General features: G+C 45.5%; 1 protein-coding gene across 2 annotated transcripts in view; it reads right to left on the reverse strand.

Moving 5' to 3' along the window:
- The window catches only part of SPTBN5 (spectrin beta, non-erythrocytic 5), a 110,072-nt gene that overhangs the window by 81,111 nt on the left and 2,522 nt on the right, over nucleotides 1-26,439 (reverse strand). For both annotated transcript variants that reach the window (XM_083746069.1, XM_083746070.1), the window contains exons 2-14: nucleotides 26,091-26,207; nucleotides 24,327-24,494; nucleotides 22,790-22,906; nucleotides 21,783-21,940; nucleotides 20,183-20,411; nucleotides 15,808-16,442; nucleotides 14,979-15,117; nucleotides 12,933-13,165; nucleotides 11,499-11,652; nucleotides 8,760-8,960; nucleotides 8,028-8,234; nucleotides 1,655-1,867; nucleotides 705-857 (exon numbers count right to left, since the gene is read on the reverse strand). In XM_083746069.1, coding sequence (XP_083602195.1) covers nucleotides 705-857; nucleotides 1,655-1,867; nucleotides 8,028-8,234; nucleotides 8,760-8,960; nucleotides 11,499-11,652; nucleotides 12,933-13,165; nucleotides 14,979-15,117; nucleotides 15,808-16,442; nucleotides 20,183-20,411; nucleotides 21,783-21,940; nucleotides 22,790-22,906; nucleotides 24,327-24,494; nucleotides 26,091-26,201 — 2,718 coding nt within the window. In that variant the 5' untranslated portion in view covers nucleotides 26,202-26,207. The remainder of the gene's footprint in view (nucleotides 1-704; nucleotides 858-1,654; nucleotides 1,868-8,027; nucleotides 8,235-8,759; nucleotides 8,961-11,498; nucleotides 11,653-12,932; nucleotides 13,166-14,978; nucleotides 15,118-15,807; nucleotides 16,443-20,182; nucleotides 20,412-21,782; nucleotides 21,941-22,789; nucleotides 22,907-24,326; nucleotides 24,495-26,090; nucleotides 26,208-26,439) is intronic.

Consider the following 26,439-nt stretch of genomic DNA (forward strand, 5'->3'; position numbering starts at 1 on the left):
GCATGGGTCAGGGGTAGCAGCATAATACCACCCTCCTGGGATTTTGGCCCACATGTGATTATTTTCCAAAGTGCCTATATTTATGGCAATTGGCTACCGAGCAACTATTGTTATCAACAATAAAACGGGTTCAAATCCCCATGATGGGGTGAGCTCCCATTGCTCGGTCCCTGCTCCTGCCAACCTAGCAGTTCGAAAGCACGTCAAAGTGCAAGTAGATAAATAGGTACCACTCTGGCGGGAAGGTAAACGGTGTCTCCGTGCGCTGCTCTGGTTCGCCAGAGGCGGCTTAGTCATGCTGGCCACATGACCCACAAGCTGTACGCCGGCTCCCTCGGCCAATAAAGCGAGATGAGCGCTGCAACCCCTGAGTCGGCCACGACTGGACCTAATGGTCAGGGGTCCCTTTATGTACTATGTAGGTTTGCAAGTCAAAGGCACAACTCCATTTCTAGGGCTAATAGTTTAGCCTGTGCTCCTAACACTGCCTTGTTTATGAGGTATTAGAACTGCAACAAAATGAATTTGAAATAAATAGGGTTGTTTTGACCGTTGCTGGGAGTCTCCCCACCCCCCCAATAACATATCTCTTTCGCTTTTTACTAAAATCAGAAATGGTTCCTGTAAATTCAACCCTGGCTGACAGACTGAGGTAAATTATGACTGAGTAAGAATGCCAGGGAAAATGTAGGTGGAAACAGCACCTGGTATTTATGCTGCATAGTCTCCACATTATCTGCTGTTGGCTGAATAGTCTGAACAATTTTCTCTTTGTCATCCATCCAAGACTGAAATTCTTCACAGGAACTGTAGAACTGGTAGAGTCGGATCCTTTCTTCTAACTCTTTTCTCCTGTGCTGTAGGAATAAGTATCCAAACACTGTATGAGAATAAATATGCTATGATACAAATATACAAACATATCAGCACAAAGGCAGTATATGAGGGTAACAGATTAAAAACAAATTCAGAGCTGAGGCACCAACAAATCACCAAGAGTTAGCTATTTGTGTAAATCTGGATGCTAGTCCTATGTCATGATTTGTGCATTAGTACTGTCAAATGCGAAACATGTGAAAGATGGGAGTCATGATATATTTGAATTTTTGCTACTGTCCATAGATTTCAGATTAAATTCTTCTCTCAGGGGAAACTGAGAGAGGATTCTCAGGATATAATGGCTTGGGCCAGCATACCCAAACATTTGTCTTCACTCATGGATTAATTTAAGAATGACATGAAACGCTTTGTTAATAGCACCATTTGTTGTAGAGAGCTATTCTTGGTGGTTGCCCTAAAACATTTCCCTGCTAAAAGTCAGCCTTTTCCATTTGAGCTGGTTTTCTTCATGACTGGAGGAAAATGGCAGGGATGGTGTTTTTTAGAATTTGTCAGGTTTCTCACATATTGCCCACCTGGAGATTTTGCAATAGGGCAATTAGCACATTCAGCTATATAAAAACCGGTCTTCAGCAACACATTTCAGGATTCTTGGTATCTTCTCTGCAGAGTAAACTCTAAAAGCTACATTAAGTTTTCATATCTGGAGCCAGGATAGCAAAAAACCCACAAAGGCTGCAACTCTATAAACAATTACTCTATGTCTTTAAAAAAGAGAGGGAGAACTCAAAATATTATGAGAAAAACTTGATACCTCAGCCATGGTCTGCAGTTTTTCATATAATAAATTAATCTTATTCTGGGATTTCCAGATGTTTTCTGTAACAAAATGAGGATCAAAGCCAAATGGACTTGTTGGCGTAGTTTGGGCAGACATGCACGGCACAGAAAGACTTGCTGGCGCTTTCGTTACCCTCTGGACTGTGCTGCCATGGATCTTTGTGTTTGCTGTTGGCACCGATACCATCTGTCAAAAGAAATATACAAAAAAAACCCTGAATTCTGTGTTTTTGAGACTGGCATTAAATTTACTTTCAGTTTTATTTCAATAGGTAGCCTTAGCTTAAGATGCTGATTTCTGTCTATGTACACATTAGACATTTGCACACTGCTGTGTGCACCAGAGAGGGGGTGGAGATTTCTCCACCCAGTGTGCATGACCTGCTTGCACCCCCCCCCTGAACTCCTGTTCATGAAGCTCTCATCTGTGTATGCACGATGGTTGTCTCAAATGTACATACCTCAGCTCATGTTTTCAAATCAGATGGAAGTTAGTTTGAAGGGAAACACTTCAAACTACAGGTTAACATATGGGTTGTGGCCAATGTCATGTGTTCTTGGCTTCAAGCATCAACAGTAGGAGTGCAGTGGAGCCACAGTAAAAGGTAATGTGAACATAGCCTAAGTTGCATCTAGGATAGCAAGGTCTGAAGATAGCAAAGACCTTTTACAACTATAGGAATGTTGTATCTTACTTTGCTATTCCCAGAATCTTTAAATAGCCTGTGAACAATCAAAAGTGTTTCTGAGTTTTAAAATTGAATTTGCCACCAGATGTTGCAGTAGAAACAAAATGGCTGTTCTCTAAAATGGCTGCAGTTAAGATGTGACAAGGCCACTTTTGTGTGTGCATTTGAAAGAATATTTTTCAAACAGCAACAGATGTGAGAACAATAGCTGAGAATGTTACAAAACTGCTCTCACAGTTTTAGAGCAAATAGTAGCGTTATTGTTATGTACTGAGTTGAATAGGATCCAAACTGCAGCAGTCTGATTGGTCCTAGAACAATAGGATCCAAATTGCAGCAGTCTGATTGGTCCTAGAACAATGCAGCAATATGATTGGTTGGCAGGAACCACCCAATCATGCTCCAGATATAAGTGAATCCACAACCTGATTGGCTTACAGTAGAATTCCAGAATTAGCCAATCATGTGCAGCCCATTGTGTAAATAATGTATATAAAGCAGATACTTTGAGGGGACATTCATTCATTCCTCCTCACCACTATGAGCTGAATAAAGAGCATGAAATCACTTTGCGACTCTGAGTATATTTCACTGGCGACGAAGGTGGGATCCCGCTGAGCTGACTGCCACGCACAGCACCGCAGCACCGCCACCTGCCGCACCGCTGCCTCGCACCGTGTATCCAGGCTTCAGCTCCGGGACACAAGGAACTAAGAATGGCAACCGACAGCAGCTTCTCGCCGTTCAACCCAGCAACGGGAGACTGGGAAGCGTACGCCTCCCGTTTTACCTTCCTCCTAGAAGCCAAAGGGGTCACCGATGGAGAAGACGCCAAGAAGAGGGCGATATTCTTCAGCGTCTGCGGAGAGGAGACATTTGAAATCGCCCGGGCTCTCCTTGCGCCTGAAGACGTCGCTACTGTTCCATACAAAACAATAATGGAACAGCTTAAGGGGCACTTTTCGCCACAGCCCTCAGTGGTGGCTCGTCGAAATGCCTTCTATGCAAAGCGGCAAGCCCCTGGGGAAACCATAACTGGGTTTGTGACCTCTCTCCGCCAAACCGCCCGGTTCTGCAACTTCTCAGAGCTGGAGAACATGCTTCGGGACCGCCTCGTCGGTGGCCTGAAGAATGAGAAGCTGCAACGACGCCTCTACGCTAAGAAGGACCTAACGTTCCAGGTCGCTCTGGAGGAGGCCCTGGCAACGGAAGCTGCCGAGAGGTCGACGCAAGAGGCACGGCCGAGCCAGCCGTCCCAACCGAGGGTCCACCACGAAGACCTCACCAACGACTCAGGATCCGACAGGGAGGAGGTCACCGAGTACAGCAGCGCACTCAAGCAGTCCACATACCACAGCTGCCTCGACGAGAAGGAGGGAACTGCGCAAGCTGCGGGGAAAGTCACGAGAGGAGGACCTGCCGTTTCCGCAACGTAGAGTGCAGGCAGTGCAGAAAATTGGGACACATCGCCCGGGTGTGTCGGGCTCGGCCCACCCGACGCCAGGCATCAGATGACCAATCCAAGAGCCCCAGGTCCCGGGGCCCAACGCACCAAGGCAACTCGACGGAGCTCACGGATGTCCAGGTATACCAGTTGCCCTACCCCAACATAGAGAAAATTTATGTAGAGGTACGGATAGAGGGGGCCCCATGCCGCATGGAGCTTGACACGGGTTCAAATCTATCCATAATCTCGGCAAGGACCTTAAGGAAACTGTGTCCTACTGGGGGTCCCAAACTCAGGCCAGCCCCATTCACCCTCCGGGACTTCCAGAAACGTAAGGTCCCCACAATGGGGGTGGGGACCTTCAGGGTGCAATACCGAGGGCGGACGCGGCAACTGGACTTGCTTGTGGTCAAGGGCCCCTACATTAGCTTACTGGGATTGGCATGGTTTGGACCACTGGGGCTAGCCATCACCGGGGTGAACCACACTACCTTACAAGTGGACGTGGATGCCATATGCAAGGAATTTCCAGAGGTTTTCGATGGGAAATTGGGACAGTATACGGCCCCCCCATTGCTCTACAGCTTGACCCCGCAGTACGACTGGTCAGGCTAAAGGCCCGCCAGGTCCCGTTCGCCCTGAAACCCCGTATAGACGAGGAATTGGACCGGCTTGTGGAGCAAGGAGTGCTGGAGCCGGTGCCCAATGCCCCCTGGGAAACCCCAATCGTCACACCCGTCAAGCCTAATGGTTCAGTCCGCATCTGCGCAGACTACAAATGTACCATAAACAAGGCCCTCACGGCCCATGCATACCCAGTGCCAGTGGTCAGCCATGTCCTTGCCACCCTGGCTGGGTCGAAAATTTTTGGCAAGCTGGACTTGGCCCAAGCATATCAACAGCTTCCAGTAGATGAGGCCACAGCAGAGGCACAGACAATTGTGACGCACAGAGGAGCGTTCAGGGTAAAGCGGCTGCAATTCGGTGTCAGTGTGGCACCAGGCATATTCCAGAATCTAATGGACTCGCTCCTTAAAGGGATTCCTGGCGTCACCCCCTTCTTCGATGATGTGTTGATTGCTGGGCCCACACCAGAGGAGTTTGAGGACCGCCTCTGCACCGTTCTGCACCGTTTCCAAATGGCGGGTCTCAAGGTGAAGCGGGAAAAATCTCTACTAGGAGTGCCTCAGGTGGACTTTCTGGGATTTATGGTGGACGCAGAAGGGGTCCACCCAACTGGGGACAAGGTACGGGCCATTTGTGATGCCCCAGCACCCAAGAGCAAGACTGAACTTCAGGCCTTCTTGGGACTATTGAACTTTTACCATTCCTTCCTTCCCCACAAAGCGGCGGTAGCGGAGCCCCTACACAGACTCCTGGACAAGCGGGCCCCTTGGGTGTGGGGCCAGCGCCAGGAGGCTGCATTCCAGGCAGTCAAGGACCTGCTTGTCTCAAACTCGGTCTTGGCACACTTCGACGAGAGGCTGCCGGTGGTGCTAGCATGCGACGCCTCGCCCTATGGCATTGGCGCTGTCCTGGGACACCAACTCCCAGATGGAAGAGAGGTACCGGTAGCATACTTTTCCCAGACACTCAACGCAACCGAGCGGAACTACTCGCAAATAGACAAGGAGGGGCTCGCAATCGTGAAGGGAGTAAAAAAATTCCATGATTTCTTGTACGGGCGGCCCTTCACCGTGGTGACTGACCACAAGCCGTTGCTTGGCTTGTTTGCTCCCGAAAAGCAGACCCCCCAAGTGCTGTCTCCTCGTGTCCTCAGGTGGTCAATTTTCCTTGCCAGCTACCAGTATGCACTGATTCACCGCCCGGGGAAGGCGATGGGCCATGCGGACGCCCTCAGCAGGCTACCACTACCAGAAACAGGCCCCGACCCAGCACCTGCACAAGAGGTTATGAGCCTGGAGCTGCTTCCTGACCGCCCCATTCAGGCACAAGAAGTTGCACACCATTCCAAGAAAGATAGGGTCATCTCCCGGGTCCTGGACTGGGTGTGGAGGGGATGGCCCAGCAGCAGTCCTGGGCCAGAATTCGCTGGCTACACAACCCGCAAACATGAACTGTCGGCCCACAAGGGGTGCCTGTTATGGGGAAGCAGGGTTGTTGTTCCCCACCCCCTCCGCAAAAGGGTCCTCACAGCCCTACATGAGACACACCCAGGGGTAGTAAGAATGAAGGCCCTGGCCAGGAGTTATGTGTGGTGGCCAGGGATGGACGGAGAGATAGAGGCCTGGGTCAAACACTGCCAGGCCTGCCAAGAATCCCGCCCAGATCCCCCAAGGGCCCCAGTCCAGTCCTGGGAGTCTGCCCGAGCACCATGGTCACGCCTGCATGTGGACTTCGCTGGCCCCTTTCAGGGGAAAACATTCTTCATAGTGGTGGACTCCTACACCAAATGGCTGGAAGTTGCACTGGTACCGTCCACTTCTACATCCGCAGCCATCCAGGTACTACGCAGGCTCTTTGCAACCCATGGGCTCCCTGACACTCTCGTCTCAGACAATGGGACTGCATTTACGTCAGGAGAATTCCAAACCTTCACAGCGCAGAACGCCATCCGCCACATCCGTTCGGCGCCATTCCACCCTGCCACCAATGGCCAAGCAGAACGCATGGTGCGGACCACCAAGGACACCCTTCGCCGCATGACGCAAGGGGATTGGGAGTACCGCCTTGCCACATTCCTCCTAGCACAGCACAGCACCCCCAGCTCAACAACTGGCCGGAGCCCCGCTGAACTACTAATGGGTCGGCGCCTTGCAATCAGATTGGACCGCCTTCACCCCGATAGAGCTCAGGATGAGGTAGTGGTGGGGGAAGGCAGGAACCCCCGGACCTTCAAGGCCCAGGACCCAGTGTACGCAAAGAATTTTGGGGCAGGCCCAGCATGGGTACCTGCCACAGTCACCAGGGTCACTGGCCCCGTGTCGTACGAGGTGCTAACGGATGGGGGGCAATGCTGGCGCCGCCACTGCGACCAGATACGGCGATGATTCCCGGGAGAAAACCAGGAGGAGGAAAGGTCAGAGGAGTCCCAAGGGAACAGCGGGGCAGTGAGGCCCATAGAGCAGGAGGGGGCAGCAGGAGAGGCAGAATCAGTAAATACAGAGAGGACCTGCGAGGCCGAAAGGACACCGGAGCCAGAACCACGACTGAGCGAGCCGGTTGCGCCAGACCAAACAGCCCCATCACAGCCAGCATCCTTGGAACACGAGCCAGAACCTGAACCCCGGACCAGGGAACACCCCAGGCCACAACGCACATGTAGGCCGCCGGCGTACCTCGAGGACTATGAATGCGACCTCCCGGGCAGGACTGGAACTTAGAGGGGAGGGGTGTTATGTACTGAGTTGAATAGGATCCAAACTGCAGGAGTCTGATTGGTCCTAGAACAATAGGATCGAAATTGCAGCAGTCTGATTGGTCCTAGAACAATGCAGCAATATGATTGGTTGGCAGGAACCACCCAATCATGCTCCAGATATAAGTGAATCCACAACCTGATTGGCTTACAGTAGAATTCCAGAATTAGCCAATCATGTGCAGCCCATTGTGTAAATAATGTATATAAAGCAGATACTTTGAGGGGACATTCATTCATTCCTCCTCACCACTATGAGCTGAATAAAGAGCATGAAATCACTTTGCGACTCTGAGTATATTTCAGTTATCAGAGTTAAAAAATTAAATCTGAACTTTACATCTTCCAATTAGCACCCCAAACTGGGCCATGGCTCCTATCATTTTCACCCAAAGACATTTTCCAGCACTTCCAGGCTGGCTGGTGAGGACAGTTCTCACAAAATATTCAAGATACCTCAGCTGAGTTACTAGTATGAAGACAGGGCTTTCAGGTGGTTTAAAATACAAATACTTCACGTTCTACAAAGTCAGTATGAGATATTATGGGACAACATTAGGCTGATTAGCATACAATTCTAGGACACTGAGTAAACATAAAAATAAGAAGATTGAAAGCACAATTCTACAGAAAGAAAAAATGGTGTTTTGAGGGAAATATCACAACACGGGAACTGAAGAGGAAGAGGAGAAAATTGTTTAATTCAGTCCAAATTGTGTCTGCGTCTGCTTTGGTTTTATTTGGGTTCATCAGCAATAGCACCCATATTTGGGCCAAACTGATCTGTAACTTAATAGAAATGAGATAAAAAGATAGGATGAGTGCTACCTACCACTGATGCAGCCTGCTTTGCTACAGAATGAGCCTGCTCATCCAAGTGGCTTATTTCGGAAGAATACGCAGCTATCTCTTTCTCCAAATGGAAGTGGCGATGCAACAAAGCTTCTGCACTGGATTCATCCTTCCCGTAATCCTTGCTAGCTAGCAGGGTTTGCTGCTCCTGCATCCAAGACTCCACCTCATCAATATCAGCAAAGTACTGAGGGGGGAAATAGGACAATTGTGTTGTTATATCTTGCCTGCTTGTGACATACTAGCAATATCACATTAGGAGAGTAACAAATCTGAACGAAAGCAACAATTTCTTCAAGACTCAAAGAGAAGAAAGACTGGTTCTTATTGAGCATTACTGTTATTGCAACCTTGTAAATAAGTGACTTGCCTGAGAAAAATTCAGCTAGGCTTCTGGGAGATGAAAGAAGAGGGGCAGAGAGAACTGTCCCTTCATCAACAACTTGCTGGTGGTGGCCTTCCTGGTTTTTATGCCAGGTGCAAAGAGACCAAGAATTCCACCTCTCTTTTCTTAGCCTGCCCACTCACCTGTGTGCAATTCCTTATCTCCAGTGGCAATTAGACAAGTGCTTAAATGCAAGGTTGTGCTATTGTTGTTGCTGTTTTAACATAACCAGACTTTCCAAACTTAATGGACAGGCTAAGATCTTGTTTAGACTTCTTAATAATAATCAATTCAGTTCAATCTGAACAGAGCTGCAGACCAATGTACCTGTTTGACGAGAGAAGCTGCCTCCAAACTGGTTTTACGTCTGGCCACCTCATCTTGGAGCTGCTGCCACAATTTCTGGATATTGTCAGTCTCTTTCTGGATGTTCCTCTGATTTGAAGGGTTTTTCTGACCCAGTTTCCGGCCCTTGCATATGATTTTAGAACAAATCAGTTGGTGGGAGTCACACTCAGCTTGCAAAGCCTGCCAGGTGGAAGTCGGAGGATCATAATTACTGGATGTCACCATGAAGCCAAATCCAGTCATGCTAGTTTGAATGCTGTTTTCACTTCTTTTATACACTTTAATAAATTCAGGAGTGATAACTATGAGGAATAACATATCTCACCATTCCACTCGCATGAGTCAAGTGATATTCTCTGGCGAAATCATTTATGCAAATTGTATTATACCTACCACCAACATTTACTGTGCAATCAAATATAGCTGAGCATCATTTTTTTTCAGCCATACAATACTTTGATTGGAGGAAGCAGGAGGAATTAACTATTTCGCAATATCTGGCTTATGACTGGGTCGTCATAACTGGCAAAGCAACTGTCGCAGAAAATACGAAGATAAACGATGGAGCTATGACACTAATCCCTAATGTAACATCAACAAGTCAGCTTAACCACTTTTAGGGTGCAGGGCAGCCAGTACCTGCCCCCCTGATGCAGAGCTGGGATGCTGGGAATGCGCACTCTCCAAGCTTGAAATTTGGCTTCATGCCAGCCTGCCAAATTGGACAATGGCTGGCTGGTGTGGAGGGCAGGGCTCTTCATAGGCAGGCCGAGGGAAAAAATCAGGCTTCCTTCAGGTCAGCTTCCAGGGAGGATTTAAACAGTTTGTGCTGGCCCCCAACACCCGCTCTTTTTCATTGGTTCTGCTACCATATTGGGAAAATGCTCCTTGCTATCAGCAGTGCCCCCCCGATCTCCAAGCATCCTCCGGTGAGCATGTTGTTGTTGTTGTTCAGTCGTTTAGTCATGTCCGACTCTTCATGATCCCATGGACCAGAGCACGCCAGGCACTCCTGTCTTCCACTGCCTCCCACAGTTTGGTCAAACTCATGCTGGTAGCTTCAACAACACTATCCAACCATCTCATCCTCTGTCGTCCCCTTCTCCTTGTGCCCTCCATCTTTCCCAACATCAGGGTCTTTTTCAGGAAGTCTTCTCTTCTCATGAGGTGGCCAAAGTATTGGAGCCTCAGCTTCACGATCTGTCCTTCCAGTGAGCACTCAGGGCTGATTTCCTTAAGAATGGAGAGGTTTGATCTTCTTGCAGTCCATGGGACTCTCAAGAGTCTCCTCCAGCACCAGAATTCAAAAGCACCGGTGAGCATAGCTCTCTGGAAAAGGCATCCCGTACTTCTCCAGGGTGCTCCAGTGACATAAACCAACTTGATTTATGCACACTAGCCGCCTTTCTTGACACAGTAAAAGAAAGAGGCATTGTAGTTCTAAACTACTATTTATTTACACTATATTACACAGACAAGGAATCATGGTGTTCTCTCTCATCCAGCTCTGAAAGAGAACAGGCAAAACTGAAAGTACATCATAGAATACACACAGATAGGACTACAGTATATCCGGTTCTCATGCTTCCTCTTAGACAGACGTTGTGATTTCAACTAATCACAAAATGCAGCCTCGGAGGCGTGAAATTGCTAACACAACCGACCCACCCACTCCATTAATTTTGCATTTCACTTATTGATTTGACCTTGCTATGGCTGCAGTGGTTGCCGTATTAGCGGGGCCAGGTAGGAATTTGGCTATCAGGCAAATTGACTATGGCCTGGATTTTTTTTTAACCAATTTGCATATCACAAATGCAACAACAGGGGTATACTGTTCCACATAAGCAAATTAAACAGTTTTTCTAACAAATCCAACCCTCACAACCCTTAAGGAGGCAAACAAATAAAATAACATTTCAGAAAGAGAAAAGCAGAAAGACATAAACAAGTCCCTTTTAGAATTTGATTGCTTAACTCAAGTCTTCTTTGTTCTTGTCACATCAAACTAGCTAAACCAATCAAGAGGCAAATAGGGTGATACCATTGTCTGCCTAGACCTATTGAAACACCACAGAATAATCAGTCGATTTCACTGGCTCTGGGCTGATTATGTTTGCACATTTCAAGAAATATTGGTAAATTTGTAAGTTACTTTGACCTCATATCTCTAACAGTTTTCCATTCCATCGGTGAAGAGTTTTATAATATTAAGGTCTTACATATTCCTGCACCACCAGTTCCCACCCCACCCCTTTTTAGAACTGTTATAAATCTTTTGGACGTGTACATTAGTATCTATGCTACTAGAAACAGAAACACTAGTGTTATGTACTGAGCTTGGATCCTAGAACAATAGGCAGGTAGGATCCTAGAATGCAACAACCTGATTGGTCTGCAGGAGCAAACCAATCAGACCCCAGGAGGTAGTTAATCAGCCTATTAGGCAGGTAGAATCCTAGAATGCAACAACTGATTGGCCTGCAGTAGCAGCCAAACCAGGTTCCAGGAGGGAAGCAGAATCAGCCAATCAGACGGAACCCCATTGTGTAAATCATGTATATAAAGTCTGAGGCCTGGAGGGAAATTCATTCAGTGTTTTACAAGCTGAAATAAAGAGCATGAAATCACTACATGACTCTGAGTATATTTCAGCTAGAAAATTCTGAAAACCCTCTAAAACCTGCACAAGCAATCAAGAATTTACACATCACTAACCTTATGGCTTTGAAGAGAGGCTGCAATGTGACTCAGATCACGCCCTAAGTGTCCCGTCGTCACCAGCTTCAATTTGTCAGACAGCCAAAGCTCCTCTTCTTTGCACTCATGGAAAAACTCAAAAAGCTTTAAAGCACTTTCCAGCTGATATTGTCTATTCCAAAAGGGGGGGGGGGGGAGAGATGCATTTGGTAATGTTTATAAAGCCACATCATGTTTTTTTCTAGTACTTCCAGCATATTGGAATCTGGATTAATCAGGCTTCCTTTTCCTAAACTGGACCAGCCACCAATGTAGGCCACATTTGAAATATTTATTTATACTTAAGTTGTGCCCTAGACACTTCTCTGTATTCTCCTTGGTTTCAGGTAAAATCCATACAGTGGTACCTCAGGTTACATATGCTTCAGGTTACATACGCTTCAGGTTACAGACTCCGCTAACCCAGAAATAGTACCTCGGGTTAAGAACGTTGCTTCAGGGTGAGAACAGAAATTGTGCTTCAGTGGCGCGGCGGCAGCAGGAGGCCCCATTAGCTAAAGTGGTGCTTCAGGTTAAGAACAGTTTCAGGTTAAGAACGGACCTCCAGAACAAATTAAATACTTAACCCGAGGTACCACTGTACTTGGTTTTAAGGAAGTAGCTTTCAATTCTGCTTCAAAGCAACTATCTTTACCTAATGAATTTGAACAACATGAAGGAAGTAGTGAATTAATACCTTTGTAACTTTAAGATAAGAATCTGAATCCAATCCAAACAGAAGGCAGAGAAACCCCAATGTGTGAGCTCAGGGTTCTCAGCTGTGGAGTCTGATAGACTTACTGCTGAACATGCATGGGGTACTTTTCTTGCTAATGCTGAATGTCAGTGGGTGTGCGGGGCCCCCTTCTCACTAACACCAAGTGTTCACAGCTGTGGGAATGGGGACAGTATCCATGCTGGCATGAGAGGGGCATGACCAGCTGTCCGCTTCACAGTATACCTGAAGGAGTGTCTCCACCCCCATCATCCAGCCCCATCCTTCTGCCGGTTCCCTCGCTGTGAGAAGTGAGCTTACAGGGAACCATGCAGAGGGCCTTCTCGGTAGTGGCACCTGCCCTGTGGAATGCCCTCCCAGCAGATGTCAAGGCAATAAACAACTATTTTACTTTTAAAAGACAACTGAAGGTGGCCCTGTTTAAGGAAGTTTTTAATGTATGACGCTGTGTTGTTTTTAATAGTCAGTTGGAAGCCACCCAGAATGACTGGGGAAACCCAGCCAGATGAGTGGGGTTTAAATAAAAAAAATGTTGTTGTTGTTATATGTTCATTGTGGGGATTCATACAAACACCCCTGACACCCCACAATTAGGATATTCTACTCCTGAATTTCTTAAATAAAAGAATTGGCCAGCCTCCTCAGGAAGAACTGAGTCACAAAAACAAGAAATTTACCGTGTTTTGCAGAGATCCACAAGGTTTTGATGCAGCTGCTGGAGCATCTGATGTTTAGCTCGAAGCACATCTGGCTTGAACGATTTACCTTTGACAATCGCTTCTGTTCTTTCAGTGATATGCCTGACCCTCTCCCCAAGGGAAGAGATCTGAGAGGCAACCAGTTTATGCTTCTGAAGTAAATCTACTGCTTCCAGGAGTTGTTTACCACAATCCTGGGAACTCACTAAACTCTGGAAATTAAATGAAATAGAAATGATGTTTATCGTCCTCTTGCGCAAAGACTATTTATCAGATGGTAAATTGACTATTTATCAGATGGTAAATTTTTATAATTGTAATTTTTTTTATAATTGTAGCCAATTATAAAACTAATAATCCTTTCAACTTTTGGGAGGAGTTTTTACAATCAGAAGAATAAGGGAATGGTGACTTGCACTAAAGTGAGGAGTCTACACTATTGGCAGAATATTACTGATGCCCATTTTATCAAGTTGTTATATTCATGCAGTGGTAAATTAACACCCAATGTCAGCTAGGAATCAACAGATGGTATCCAAGGCCCACTAATTTCAAAGGAAAGATGCAAGTTCCATCTACATACAGTACATATTACAAATGGATATAGCGATAATAAACACAGTGCTTAGTTTCCGACATGTATTGTGCCTGGTTGCTAGACTGCCTAGAAGACATGTCCTTTGATATGTATTCTCCTAATCCCATAAGTGTGGGACCAAATATGTTATGATAAAGGAAGGCAGTTATATGGCTTTGGAAGCCATGCTAAACTTAAGCTCAAATTAAGCCTGTATGCACTGCCTCTGTATGGATGATTCAGTTTTATAATCTATATGTAAATCCACATCCGAGCTAGGGAGGAGGTGGGGTTGCGGGCTTCACGCCCCTCCCCCACACTTGTGGGGGCTGGCTCCAGCCCTACGTGATAGCAGGGAATCCTCGGACGCATCATACCCTGAGCCAGCCAATCGGCTGGCGCAGGGGGTGTGGCCTCGCCTACTTAGGTCTGGCGCGGCCAAGGGTCTCCCTTTTTCCCGCACCACAGCTGACCTGGTTTTCCCTCCCCTCCCAACCGTTAGGCTAGGTTCTCGGACATTGGTATGAACCTCGGTTGGTCACCGTCAAGGGGCCTGGTAGGAATTTTTCCAACTGGCAGATTGGCAACAGCCATTTGGTTTTCGCCTACCTTGTAGCAAACCGTCACAACTCCACGGTATTGGCGGCTAGGCATTGGTGGGGGTACTGTTTTATTGTTATGCAGATGAAGGGGGGAAGGAGCGCCATCACCTTCCCCCAAATAAAGGGTAGTCTGGTAAAGGATTCCGGGGGGCGTGGCTCGTCCTAAGCCTATGGAGGTGTGGGCCCACGGCATGCCCCCACGCGGTGGCCCCGGGGGAGGTCCTAGTTGACGTGCCTCAGCAGGACTCCTCCCACTGGTGGTTAACCCTCACCGGCCAGGCCGGTTAGTTGTAGGACCAATGCATAAGCCAATACCACTCAATGTAATCAATAAAGTTGTGGCCTAATTTGACCCATTAACTCGAATTCTTGTGTCTGTGTCTTTATTTCTATGGGGGGAGGCAGGAACTCGCCACGTAACTGGCTTTCACTGCAAGAAACAGGCCTTTTAACCTAATGCAAAGGAAAATGAACAGATTTTTGTGCATGCCGATAATCTATAGCTCTTAGCCTCAAGTCCGTATTCTATTATTCCGGCAAATGGAATATTTTCCATTTAGTTGTCCCTGGAAAATGAAGTTTGTATTGACAATCGTATGCCTAAATCTATCTTATTTATTTATTTATTTCCATTATTATTATTATTATTATTATTATTATTATTATTATTATTATTAGAATAAATAAATAAATAAATAAATAAAGAAGCCTGGGATGTCAATGACTATGTGCCTATTTTCAGACCTGAAGACACAATGTTCTTTCACAACATGACATCAATTGCAGTCTTTAGTTGTCACTAAAACAATGTGCTTGTTAACATGCAAAATGTATAACACGAGATACCTTCAGCCCTCTTAGTTCCTCTGTAATGGTATCGATGTCCCTCAAAAGGACCAGGCCTTCCTGCATCACCCCCAAGGAGTGTTTTTGTCTCTGGAGCTGGGTCATAAGGTCTTGCCATTGATGCGCAATGTCATTTTGCCTGAATGGGAGGGAAAACAGCAACATGGTATATCAAAAGATTCTGCGCAGAACTACGTATTTCAAGGAAATGCAGGGAAAATAATGAAAATGTAGGCCCTTGTCAAGTTCCCTCATGATTCCCATGTGGCTAGTTTATTTAACTAAACCACTGAAAATGTCTGGGGAAACCAAAAGGTCTTTCTTAGCTTGGCACTGAAATGATCGAAGTGTTGGATCTAACCAGTGCTTTACTTCTAGAAAAAAAGGAGCTGGTGCTGTGTACCCTTGACTAACCCCAGAAAAAAGCACTGGCTTTAACCACAATTCTAAGAGGATTGTATTCTGCCAATGGGAAGACACTGCACAGAAGGCCCTTGTGTCACCCATAACATGCCTCACCCAGTGATGAAACATGGAGAAGGGTTTTCTCCCAAGATTTTATTTGAAAAATCTTCTTATTTGAAAAAAAAAGAATGTTTCTCTTTTTTAAAAAAATCAGTCCACTGTCTATTCAAAAGCACGAATGTGAATCATTGTGGTGAAATCCATCGCCATTGTTAATCTCTACCATTGCTCCCTTTCTGAAAAGGGGAGCTACATTATTCATGCTACCAACACAACTATTTTTTATGTGTCCTTCTAATTCTCCTTAAAGCTATTCCTGCTTCTCCCACCTCCCAAAGCCACACAGCGCCACTTTTCAGCTCACTTCTTTTCAATCTGGATCTTGCCATGGTAGTTCTCCTGCTTGATTTCTGAAGCCATCTTAGACAGTGCTTTGAAGCGTAGGTCTCGGGAAAGCATATCTGCCTCAATGGCTTCAAGCTTCCTTGTGGCTGCCTGGTGTTCTTCCACACTCTTGGGCTGCCAGTCGTTCTGCTTCTTTATTATCCCTCTCATGTCCTCCAAGTAGGCCTCACGAACAGCTGCTTTCTTCAGAAATCTCTGGACCAGTTGCTCAACTCTCTCCAGCCTCAAGAGCTCCTCCTGGATCGCTTTTCCTCGGTTGTGTTCTGCCTTCTCCAAAACAACCCATTCCTTCTCCAAATCTCTCAGTGTCTTTCCTTCAGGAGGCAGGTAGGCACGTTGGTTGTGGGCTCGCTGTTTGGTTCTGATGTGGAAGAAATTGGCTTCAATGATTCCCTTCTCCCGGTACTTGGGAGGCTTCTCCACGACGCGGAAGGTCTTAAAGTTGCCCATGAGAAGACGCATCTCCTTGAGGGAGTTGGGAAAGAAGCGATCGTCCAGTTCCACCACTTTGAGCTTTATCCATTTCAAGAGCTCTGAGACCATTTGCTCATACTGGAACTTCAAGTCATCCGTCTCCTTCAGGAAGAACACAATCTGTGCGGGGGGGGGGGGGGGGAGCAAAAGAAAATACTTAATCATATAACCTAGCATAGTTTTACGACTGACTCCAGTCAACCCAGGCTTTGGGCGCGACTAGGATGACAGATTTGTTCCTTAGCCACAGATAATAACCACATCTAAATCTGAATTTGTGTTTGTGTGGGTGGTATGAGGTGCTTATTGGGGTGGGTAGAGGTTAGATCTGGTGTTAAAGGTTGCCAAGTGTGGTAGTGCAGTCTTTTTCTGTATATACCCAGAAGATTATTGAGACCAGTAATTGTTAAGAGTGAGTGTGTGTGTGTGTAGCACCCTGCTTGTGGTTAACGCTTAGCTGGAATGAAATATTCAACGCAGCAATAGAGAAATTAAAATAATAATTTATTTGTCAGACAAATAAATGAGAGGCTCAGTGGTATATGGTTACCAAGCTCTGGCCTGGCCTCCTGCCATCCTGGCCAGCACTTATATTTCCTTAATCCAGCCCCCTTTGCTCCTCCTGTGGCTGCCTCTGTCCAATCAGCCTGGTTGAAATTCCTATTGGCTGTTTGCTAGAACCAATCACAAAAGATACACCCACTTCCTTCTGTCCTTATAAGGGAGACAAAGAGCTATATATAAATGACAAATAAGTAATAATATATCTTACATGGAATCTTAATTACCAGCTCACCTCTTGCCCTCCTTGCCCTATTGCCTTCTAAAACAGATAGTTAATCTTGAATTTTTATCTTCAACAGATGTCAAGGATCTTGAGTTCACATCAACATTGAAAGATTTCCTTCATTTGAGGGTTTCTAAACAAAAAGCCTGACAACTATATATCAGGAGTGCTCTATGGCGTCTCCTGTCTGGCAGGAGGCTGGGCTCATTTGCCCCTCTGGTCTCCTATTGCAATATGACTCTATGAAATAAGAATCTAGCATTTCTTAAATCCTTTGCATAATTACATTTAAGCCAATATATTTAAGCTAATATATTTCATACATTATCATAGGTAGCCTCTTAAAAAAATAAAGCTTCTCAAAGTAAAAAGGAAGGAACTCAGTAAAAACAGCTTTTAAAAAGAAGCCTCTTCAGTTTACACCCCCCCTTTCACCCTCCTTTCCAGCCTCAAAATAAAATAGAAAGAAGCTTCTTCTCCAGCCAAGCCAGTTGCCTTTTTTTCACTGCTCTTGGCCTTAGAAAATACAGCTCAAGGTTTAACGAGAGGCCCATGGTATCATTTTACTATTTGCCCATTCCTAATTGTGTTTTGCAATCTGCAAGGTCAGTTGTCTGTAATTCCCCCTTTTTTATGACTTTGAGAATTGTTTTTCTGCTATAAATCAGGGGCCCCCTTTGTCTTAGGAGAATAACATTGCCAAGGCCTTTTCTAAGCAGCTGGTCTTTTGCCTGGCATGAAACATTTGAAAATCTTTTTAAGCTCATTTTAAATACAAGCAAGCCTTAATAAAATATAGAAGCTCTGATAAAAAATGCAGGCTTATGATTAGATGCCTCATGTGTGTGTGTGTGTGTATGTGTTTGCCTGTAAGTCTGTGTGCAAGTGTAGGTGTCATGCAGACTGAGGTAGCAGCACATTAGTGGGTGTGGAATTTGTGTGGGTGTTGAGTGGGTAGAATCCTATTTTGTGGAGTTCAATGTTTTGTCTGTTTTATTGTTTTATACACTGTGTTATTTAATTTTTTTCAATAACCTGAGAATATTTTCTAAAGAACAGAAGTATAGAAGTATATAATTTTTTTTAAAATAAATACATCTGGAAAACAAAAGCAGTCCTAGAAGCCTCCTACTTTGCTTCAAGGCCATGGCACAACTAGGGGAGGCCTAGAAGAAGAAGAGTTTGGATTTGATATCCCGCTTTATCACTTTCCGTAACTAATATCAGAAGCACCCATCAGAATATGAGAGGGGACTCTGTAACATGGTACCATCCAGCACAAGGTTTGGCGTTACCAGAGAAAGCCTTAATTCTGTTAGTCAATTTGAACTATCAGCATTAAGCATAAAATACCTGCACCTTCCCTGTGTGGACTGATAGACAGTCATGTTCATTCAGCACCGAAAACAAATCCTATGGAAGCATCGCCAGAGTGCAAAAAGTAACTGTCTATCTCACATTGCCCTCCCCTTTCATTTGCTATTTTTGGTTTCCACTTCTTAATCCTAGCTTCGAAAGAGCTCAAAGCAAAATGCCCCAAACTACAGCAAACTACAACAGACAACGCAGGACAACACTCCATGTCACTCTCGAGGAGGCCTCGGCCGGCCCCCAGTTGTTTCCTTGCGTTAATGAGGAAGGTGCTGACACCAAACAAAAAACCAATGAGCTGGAAGTGCTAATCTGCTTGCATCCATTTCAGAGCACACAAACATCAAAGCAAGCCCAGCTATGGGCAGGAGAAGGAGCAAAACAGCAGCACCAACCTTGAGTGCAGGAAAAGCTGCCTGGGGCATTAGGGCTCCGTTCTGTATGTTCTGCCATCGCACCCAGTTCTCGCTGAAGGATCCTAACAAATGCATGGTCACTGGAGAGGGGTGGGGGAAGGGAGATTTACCTCACCGCATGGATTCCCTCTGCACTCCCTGGTCACCCACTAGTCTTAGCGCATACTGAGGCTGCTTTGACACAAGGGAGGCTTCCCTGCCACAATCCTATTATGGAACTCAGAGCTGCCTTATTGAGGGTGACTGAGGTCAGTGAGAGATTATCATGTCTCCCTGTGTTTATTTAGGAAGAGAGGGAGGAGAAGGAGAAGGGCTTTGCATGAAAGAACCCCGAGAGAGAATCGGAGTGGGAAGGAAAACCATTAAAGCGAGAAGCACACAAAGGACACGGCCACTGTCAGAGGCAGTATGCTTCTGAACTGCAGTTGCACTCAGGTCTTGCTAGAAGTCTTCCAATAGGCACCTGGTTTGGCCACTGTGAGAACAGGAGGCCAGATTGCATGGGCAAGTGGTCCAATCCAGCAGAGCTAGTCTTAGGTTCTTCTAAAACTTGCAATGGGAATATCATGGAAGCATAGAATTGTAGAGTTGGAAGCGACGCAAAGGTCCAACCACCTGCAATGTAGGAATATATGGGGATATGTAGAAGAGCATGTGTACTAAGGTGTGTTTGTGTGTGTGTGTGTGTGTGTGTATGTGTGTGTGTGTGTGTGTGTGTGTTTCTGTCCCTTTACATAGTCACTGTATCTGTGAAAGCCTTCCAAAGAGGGGTCTGTGCAATACCCATGCTAGCTTTGGCTCCACAGAATGGTACAAAACAATTACAAAACTTTGGTATCAGTTTGAAGGAGATCCCAGATTTTGGGGTTCCTCTTTAATAAGGCTTCTGGCTGGCTCCTTTGGCACTTGCAAAGCTCTACCTACCGGTAGTTCTTCAGCCAGAACTTATCCTATTGGACTTTCCTGCTTGTCCATGGTGCCCTTGAATTTTTTTTTATATGAAGGTGAGCCAAGAATGGTGAAAACCTGCTGAGATTTGCTCTACGCAAAGGAAACAAACTGCAATGAATTTTCCTACTGCATAAGCATTTGCCTTTTGACCATGGAGGGCTTTTCCTTAAGCTGAATGTAGAGGACTATATTGACTTTTATTCTTCCTGTGAAAAGCCCTTGGCATTATCCACAGATTACATATGTTAGAACTGATCCACCATCTGATTTAGCCTGTGGAGAGAATTTACTTGAGAGACAGGGTATGCTAATTTATGTGACTGCAGTGCACTGACTTTGGTGAGCCTTTTCTGGACAGTCTGGTCCTGCTTCAGCCGGGAAAAGTAATGGTAGTAGAATGACACATAAGTCATGATGGATCTCTCATCTGGAAATGGCACGGCCACATCCTCAGCATCCAGCAACTTTGTGATTCCCAGCTGCTTCTCTGCCACAGTGAAGGCATTATTTAGGTTACTGATGGGCTGGTCATGCCTCAGCGAGCTGTACTGGATGAGATCAGGCCTGGGGAGATGAAAGGAGGGGTGATGAGGAAACAGACAAGGAAGGTTATGTTTCGAAAATGAAATGAGGTGCACACCAAGACTTGCATGTAAAGTCGAGCATGCCTGAGAAATACTACTTAAAGTGCATTTCAATCTTCCATTCACCATTTTTATTTATTCAATCAATTCTTTTGCTTTGCTTTTCAGTCAAAGGGGCTTACATCAGATCAAATGAAAACAAGGCAACCCTGGTCCATGGGTCTGCAATCTGAAAGACATGGCCCATAAGGAAAACGGAATGGGTGGAAAAGGGAAAACAAGCAGATTCAGGCATCTGTTCTCAGATGGCCATCTGAAATGGAAGCGGTTCAGAAAGAGGAAGACTCCATTGAAGCTGGTCTCTCAGCAGAGCCCAAAGAATGGTGTTGGTTGGCCATTTCTCCCTCTGGTTCAGCTGATGGAATTTCTAGTACGTGTAGTTAAAAGAGGCAAGTGAGGTTGGGAGTAGCATAGAGCAGCCACAACTGGATTGAGAAGACTTGAGTTCAATCTCCAGTTAGCTAGGAAGCTGCTGGTGTGCCTTGGGTCAGACCACATTGTGGGGGGTGCTGCTAGGGTGAGACTACGGCAAGCAGATCTAGGGACCAGCTCCTCCCGGTAGGTGAGGAGGTGAGCATACAATGACACTATTTCAATGACAGGCATCACAACATCCTTCCTGTAAAAAAAATAACTTTATTCTTTAACACGGGGTGCTGTTGTGGAGCAGAGCTTCAGACAATCTCCTTCACCACCTTCATTGCTCTGGACAACTGAGGCTGATCAGGAAATCTGATTAGGCATTAGCAAGGGAATAAATGGGCCCCTTTTCTTTCTCTTTTGTTCTGAAAGCATAAGGGTTCCATCTGTTCCCTTCTTGCTGCCTGGGAGGTGGTGGCAAGAGAGAGGAAGAACAAAGGACACCATGGGAGATGGAAGAGAAACTGAAATCTGAACTTTAGAAACAAGCCCTATTGCCCAGTTCAAGCCCCTAACAGCTTATTGCAACAAGGAAGGTGGGGTTTGGTGTCAGGGCATGAACTTGGCTTCTGATGTTAAGGGCTAGGTGAGAGAGAAACCTATTTTTGGGAGCTCAGAAGTCCTGCACCAAAGGGTGTGGAAATTCCCAATTCTTTATCCCAACCCATCCTAATCCTTGTGGAATCCAATTTACATTTTTTGAAAAGCACCCTTTTATCTTTTCTGAGCTCATTAACATATAATTTCCATTTGTCTAACATGATATTGTCCGTAAAAAATTATACAACTTGTCAGATTTGATCACCTTCTCCATTAAAGAATTACAGAAAAGTCTGAGCTACTGCTGCAGGATCTCCTAGTTCTCCTTTACCTGTGAGCATGAATGAGTGCATTGAAGGCTAACCCGTCACTCCAGCTTTTGGAGAAGTCTTTCACATTGACATTGGGGTAGCTGGCAGTCTTATACTGGCACCAGACCAGCAGGGCATCATTGGCAGAAAGGACATTGGCTTTAGCTCCAAACTCTTCCTAGAAACACACCAAGGAGAAAAACCCCAAAGGACAATTGCATATATAACTGAAAATCTGCCATGCAACAGCATATCCGACATGTCACAAGTTTGCTCTAGGATGAAACCTTTTTTTTTTTTTACACAAACTGAAATGTAAGGATTTATAATTATAAATTTAGTGAGGCATTTTCTATCTACAGTTTATTAACCACTTATTATTAGATGCATGTTACAGTTGGTGGTGGTGGGGTGTTACTGTGGTAGCTAAAGTTAAATTAAGGTAAAGGTAAAGGTAAAGGTACCCCTGCCCGTACGGGCCAGTCTTGCCAGACTCTGGGGTTGTGCGCCCATCTCACTTAAGAGGCCAGGGGCCAGCGCTGTCCAGAGACACTTCCGGGTCACGTGGCCAGCGTGACAAAGCTGCATCTGGCGAGCCAGAGCCGCACACGGAAACGCCGTTTACCTTCCCGCCGGAGCGGTCCCTATTTATCTACTTGCACCCGGAGGTGCTTTCGAACTGCTAGGTTGGCAGGCGCTGGGACCGAGCAGCGGGAGCGCACCCCGCCGCAGGGATTCGAACCGCCGACCTTTCGATCGGCAAGTCCTAGGCGCTGAGGCTTTAACCCACAGCACCACCTGCGTCCCAAAAGTTAAATTACCCTCAAGTAAAGAGGCTCTTTCTCTGCCACTTCCCCTATTCACATGCAAACACTTGAATCCTTTACTTAGACTAGACTTTCAATCTAATTAGAAACCTAAGAGTCAAATTTCAGTTTGCTAGGGATCAAGGACATTTTGGAACAACAGAAGAGCTGATCATTCTCACAAAGCAAAGAGGACAAAGGCTTTCAAAGAACAGTTTTACCTTATCAAGTCTGATGGATGCAATTTGAAATCTGAGGATAATTATCCATATTAAACCCAGAATAAGAGTTCGGTCCCCATCTACAATGTTCTCAGGTCCAATTACTTTCACCTGTACCTGTTAAATGCACAAATGTAGCTTTTCAGCAATTATTACCATTGTCAGTTTGTTTCTATAAACCCCATGAGGTTCCAGGGCAGGTTACAACAATGTAAAAACACAACTTTCTACAACTTGAGGCTTTAAACTTGTTTTAACTAGTTTCAATGTTGTATTTTTACATTGTTGTAACCTGCCCTGGAAACTCATGGGGGAATTTTCTGAAGAATGAACAGATGGAGGGATGGGTGGATAAATCAGAAGTGGTCAGCCTATGGCCCTTCAGATGTTGTTCAGCTGCAACTCCCATCAGTTCCAGTCAACTTTGCCAATCTGTGGTTGAAAGATGGATGGTGTCTAACAAATTGAGGTGGAATCCTGATAAGACAGAAGTACTGTTTTTGGGGGACAGGAAACAGGCAGGTGTGGAGGACTCCCTGGTCCTGAATGGGGTAACTGTGCCCCTGAAGGACTAGGTGAGCAGCCTGGGAATCATTTTGGACTAACAGCTGTCCATGGAGGCACAGGTCAATTCTGTGTCTGGGGCAGCTGTCTACCAGCTCCATCTGGTACGCAGGCTGAGACCCTTCCTGCCAACGGACTGTCTTGCCAGAGTGGTGCATGCTCTAGTTATCTCCTGCTTGGACTACTTCAATACGCTCTACGTGGGGCTACCTTTGAAGTTGACTCGGAAACTGCAATTAATCCAGAATGCAGCAGCTAGACTGGTGACTGGGAGTGGCTGCCGGGACCATATAACACCAGTCCTAAAGGAAATTCACTGGCTCCCAGTATGTTTCCGAGCACAATTCAAAGTATTGGTGCTGACCTTTAAAGCCCTAAACGGCCTCGACCCAGTATGCCTAAAGGAGCGTCTCCACCCCCATCGTTCTGCCCGGACATTGAGGTCCAGCACCGAGGGCCTTCTGGTGATTCCCTCACTGCGAGAAGTGAAGTTACAGGGAACTCGGCAGAGGGCCTTCTCGGCAGTGGCGTCCTTCCTGTGGAATGCCTTCCCTTCAGATGTGAAGGAGATAAGTAAGGAATTATACAACTTTTAGAAGACATCTGAAGGCAGCCCTGTATCAGGAGGTTTTTAATGCTTGATGTTTTATGTTTTTAGATATGCTATAAGCAGCCAAGAGTGGCTGAGGAAAAGTACCCGATTCACACAGAACACACACAATTATCAAAATATATCAACTATCTCCAACATTAAAAAAGAAATAGGGGGAAGATTTTAACCTTTCTATGGGACTGAAACAATGGTTTAAAACTGTTCCATTACTGTTAATTAACATTACTCTTATAGAGAATTTCTTTAAATTTGTGTACCAATGACACCTGACGGCATATAGACTAAACATAAATTTATAAATATGCAACCTCACACTGTCCTGCAACCTGACAAGTCTGCATTGTACCTTTACATTCTCACCTTGGTTTTGAGGAATTGGATAGCTCTGCTGTTGTTCTCCAGAAAATGAACCCTCATTTTACCCTTGTTTGGTCTGGGCAATTGCTCAGCAGACAGCAGCTCTAACAGCTGCAGGAGATAAATGCCATCTTTCAGTTCAGTATAGAGATCATGTATCCTAATGTCCACCTGCAAAATGAAGCATCAAAGAATTCAGCCAAAATTTCACAGCTAATGACATGGACGGATGTCACACAAGGATAAATAATGGCAAGCAAGTGCTGTAATTGCTGTTTGACTGAAGAGAAGAGAAGAGAAGAGAAGAGAAGAGAAGAGAGAAATTATTTGCTTCTACAGGTGTCCTCCATGGATTCTTGACAAATATCCCCTATTCTAGTCAGCTAAAAGGGTGACTGGAATATTTGCAGCCTTTAATCCATTGGCTGATACGCTGCCAGAATCTTCATTTAAAACACATTTTTAGCAACAGTTGGAGCTTCTGACTGCAACTTTAAAAGGTCAATCTTTGTTCCAGAAGCTGCAACAAAAAGCAGTAGCTCTGGTTGCTGATTCACTACCAGGCTTAGTTCAAGCAGAAGCAGAAGAAGAAGAGTTTGGATTTGATATCCCGCTTTATCACTACCCTAAGGAGTCTCAAAGTGGCTAACATTCTCCTTTCCCTTCCTCCCCCACAACAAACACTCTGTGAGGTGAGTGGGGCTGAGAGACTTCAAAGAAGTGTGACTGGCCCAAGGTCACCCAGCAGCTGCATGTGGAGGAGCGGAGACGCGAACCCGGTTCCCCAGATTATGAGTCTATCGCTCTTAACCACTACACCACACTGGCAGCTAGCACATGTATGCAAAACCTTGATACCAGACTTGGTACCTGGATATCTGATCTCGCCCTTTATAATTCCCAACCAATCACTGTGCTTTTACTGGAGAGGGCCTCCTGCAGATACCATCTCATCCAGAAGTCTGTTCCCTACAACTAGGAATCAGGCCTTTAGTGTGGAGGCACCAACTGTGAACCTCCCTCTCGCATACCAGACAGGTGCCACCTCAAGCATCTTTTTGGTACACATCAAAGCCTTTTAAGTGGAGATTTTATTGTCACTGCAGTCTTTATCTGTACTGGATTTGAATTGGTTTTTAAAATACTTTTACTGCTTTCATTATTGGTGCGGTCACTGTTAATCACTTTGAGATGTTTCTGAGGGAGCAATTCATAAATGGAATTACTGTAAATGAATGAATGATTAAAATGTCTTGGTCCAGCTCTGACAGCTGAAATATCTTCTGGGCTGATGTTAAAACATTATCTGCCTAGTCATAAATATTATATTAGCTTGTAATTGGTGTAAACTAAAGCATTAAGGATGACACATACATCTTGACAAGTACAACCTGATGACTCACAGCTGAATGGGTAAAAGGCCTTGACTGAAACCCTACAGAGTTTGAGAAGCTGTGGAAATTCTACCTGTACCAAGAAATTGCAGTTGGCAAGTCACCAAAATGTTTAAGTAATAGCAAATTGTGCTAAGGCACAATGCTGCACTAATGCTTTGCCCAGGCTGGTGTTTGTTTTGCAGCCATCTTGAATGAGGTAACTTTAGATGTCAATGGAAGTTCAAAATGCATTGTTTACACTGTTGCTGCTTGCAATTAATGATATTGTATGGATAGTTTGTCAGGGGCTTTCCATGAGTTGTTGTTTGTCACTCCACCAAGGAAGTCGTTAAGCTGATCACATCTGAAGGAGCTTGAGGAAAGAACCTACACCATGTTTGTAGAACACATTGTTGATCCAGTTGGTGAACGTTTTCTTCTGCATGGTCATACGCTGCTCCTGCAGCTTTTTGAACTGTCCTTGTACATATTCTTTCTCCATGGTGCCCTAAAAACAGAAACATTCCAACATGACTCCTCCAAAAATAACCATGCATCACCCACCCCTGCTTGCTGCCAATTCTCTTGCATTCTTGAGCTTTCTTGTTCTCCTTGAAGCCAAGGAATGTGCACCAGATTATGCATTCAACAGAAAACTACCAGCCAAATCTGAGAGCCCATGTTCTTCCGTTTCACTTCCTCTCTGGTCAGAGCCAATTTCACACCTCCTGCAATGCATT

The sequence above is a fragment of the Podarcis gaigeae genome, assembly GCF_964106915.1.
Source record: "Podarcis gaigeae genome assembly, chromosome: 1".
NCBI classification, from domain to species: domain Eukaryota; kingdom Metazoa; phylum Chordata; class Lepidosauria; order Squamata; family Lacertidae; genus Podarcis; species Podarcis gaigeae.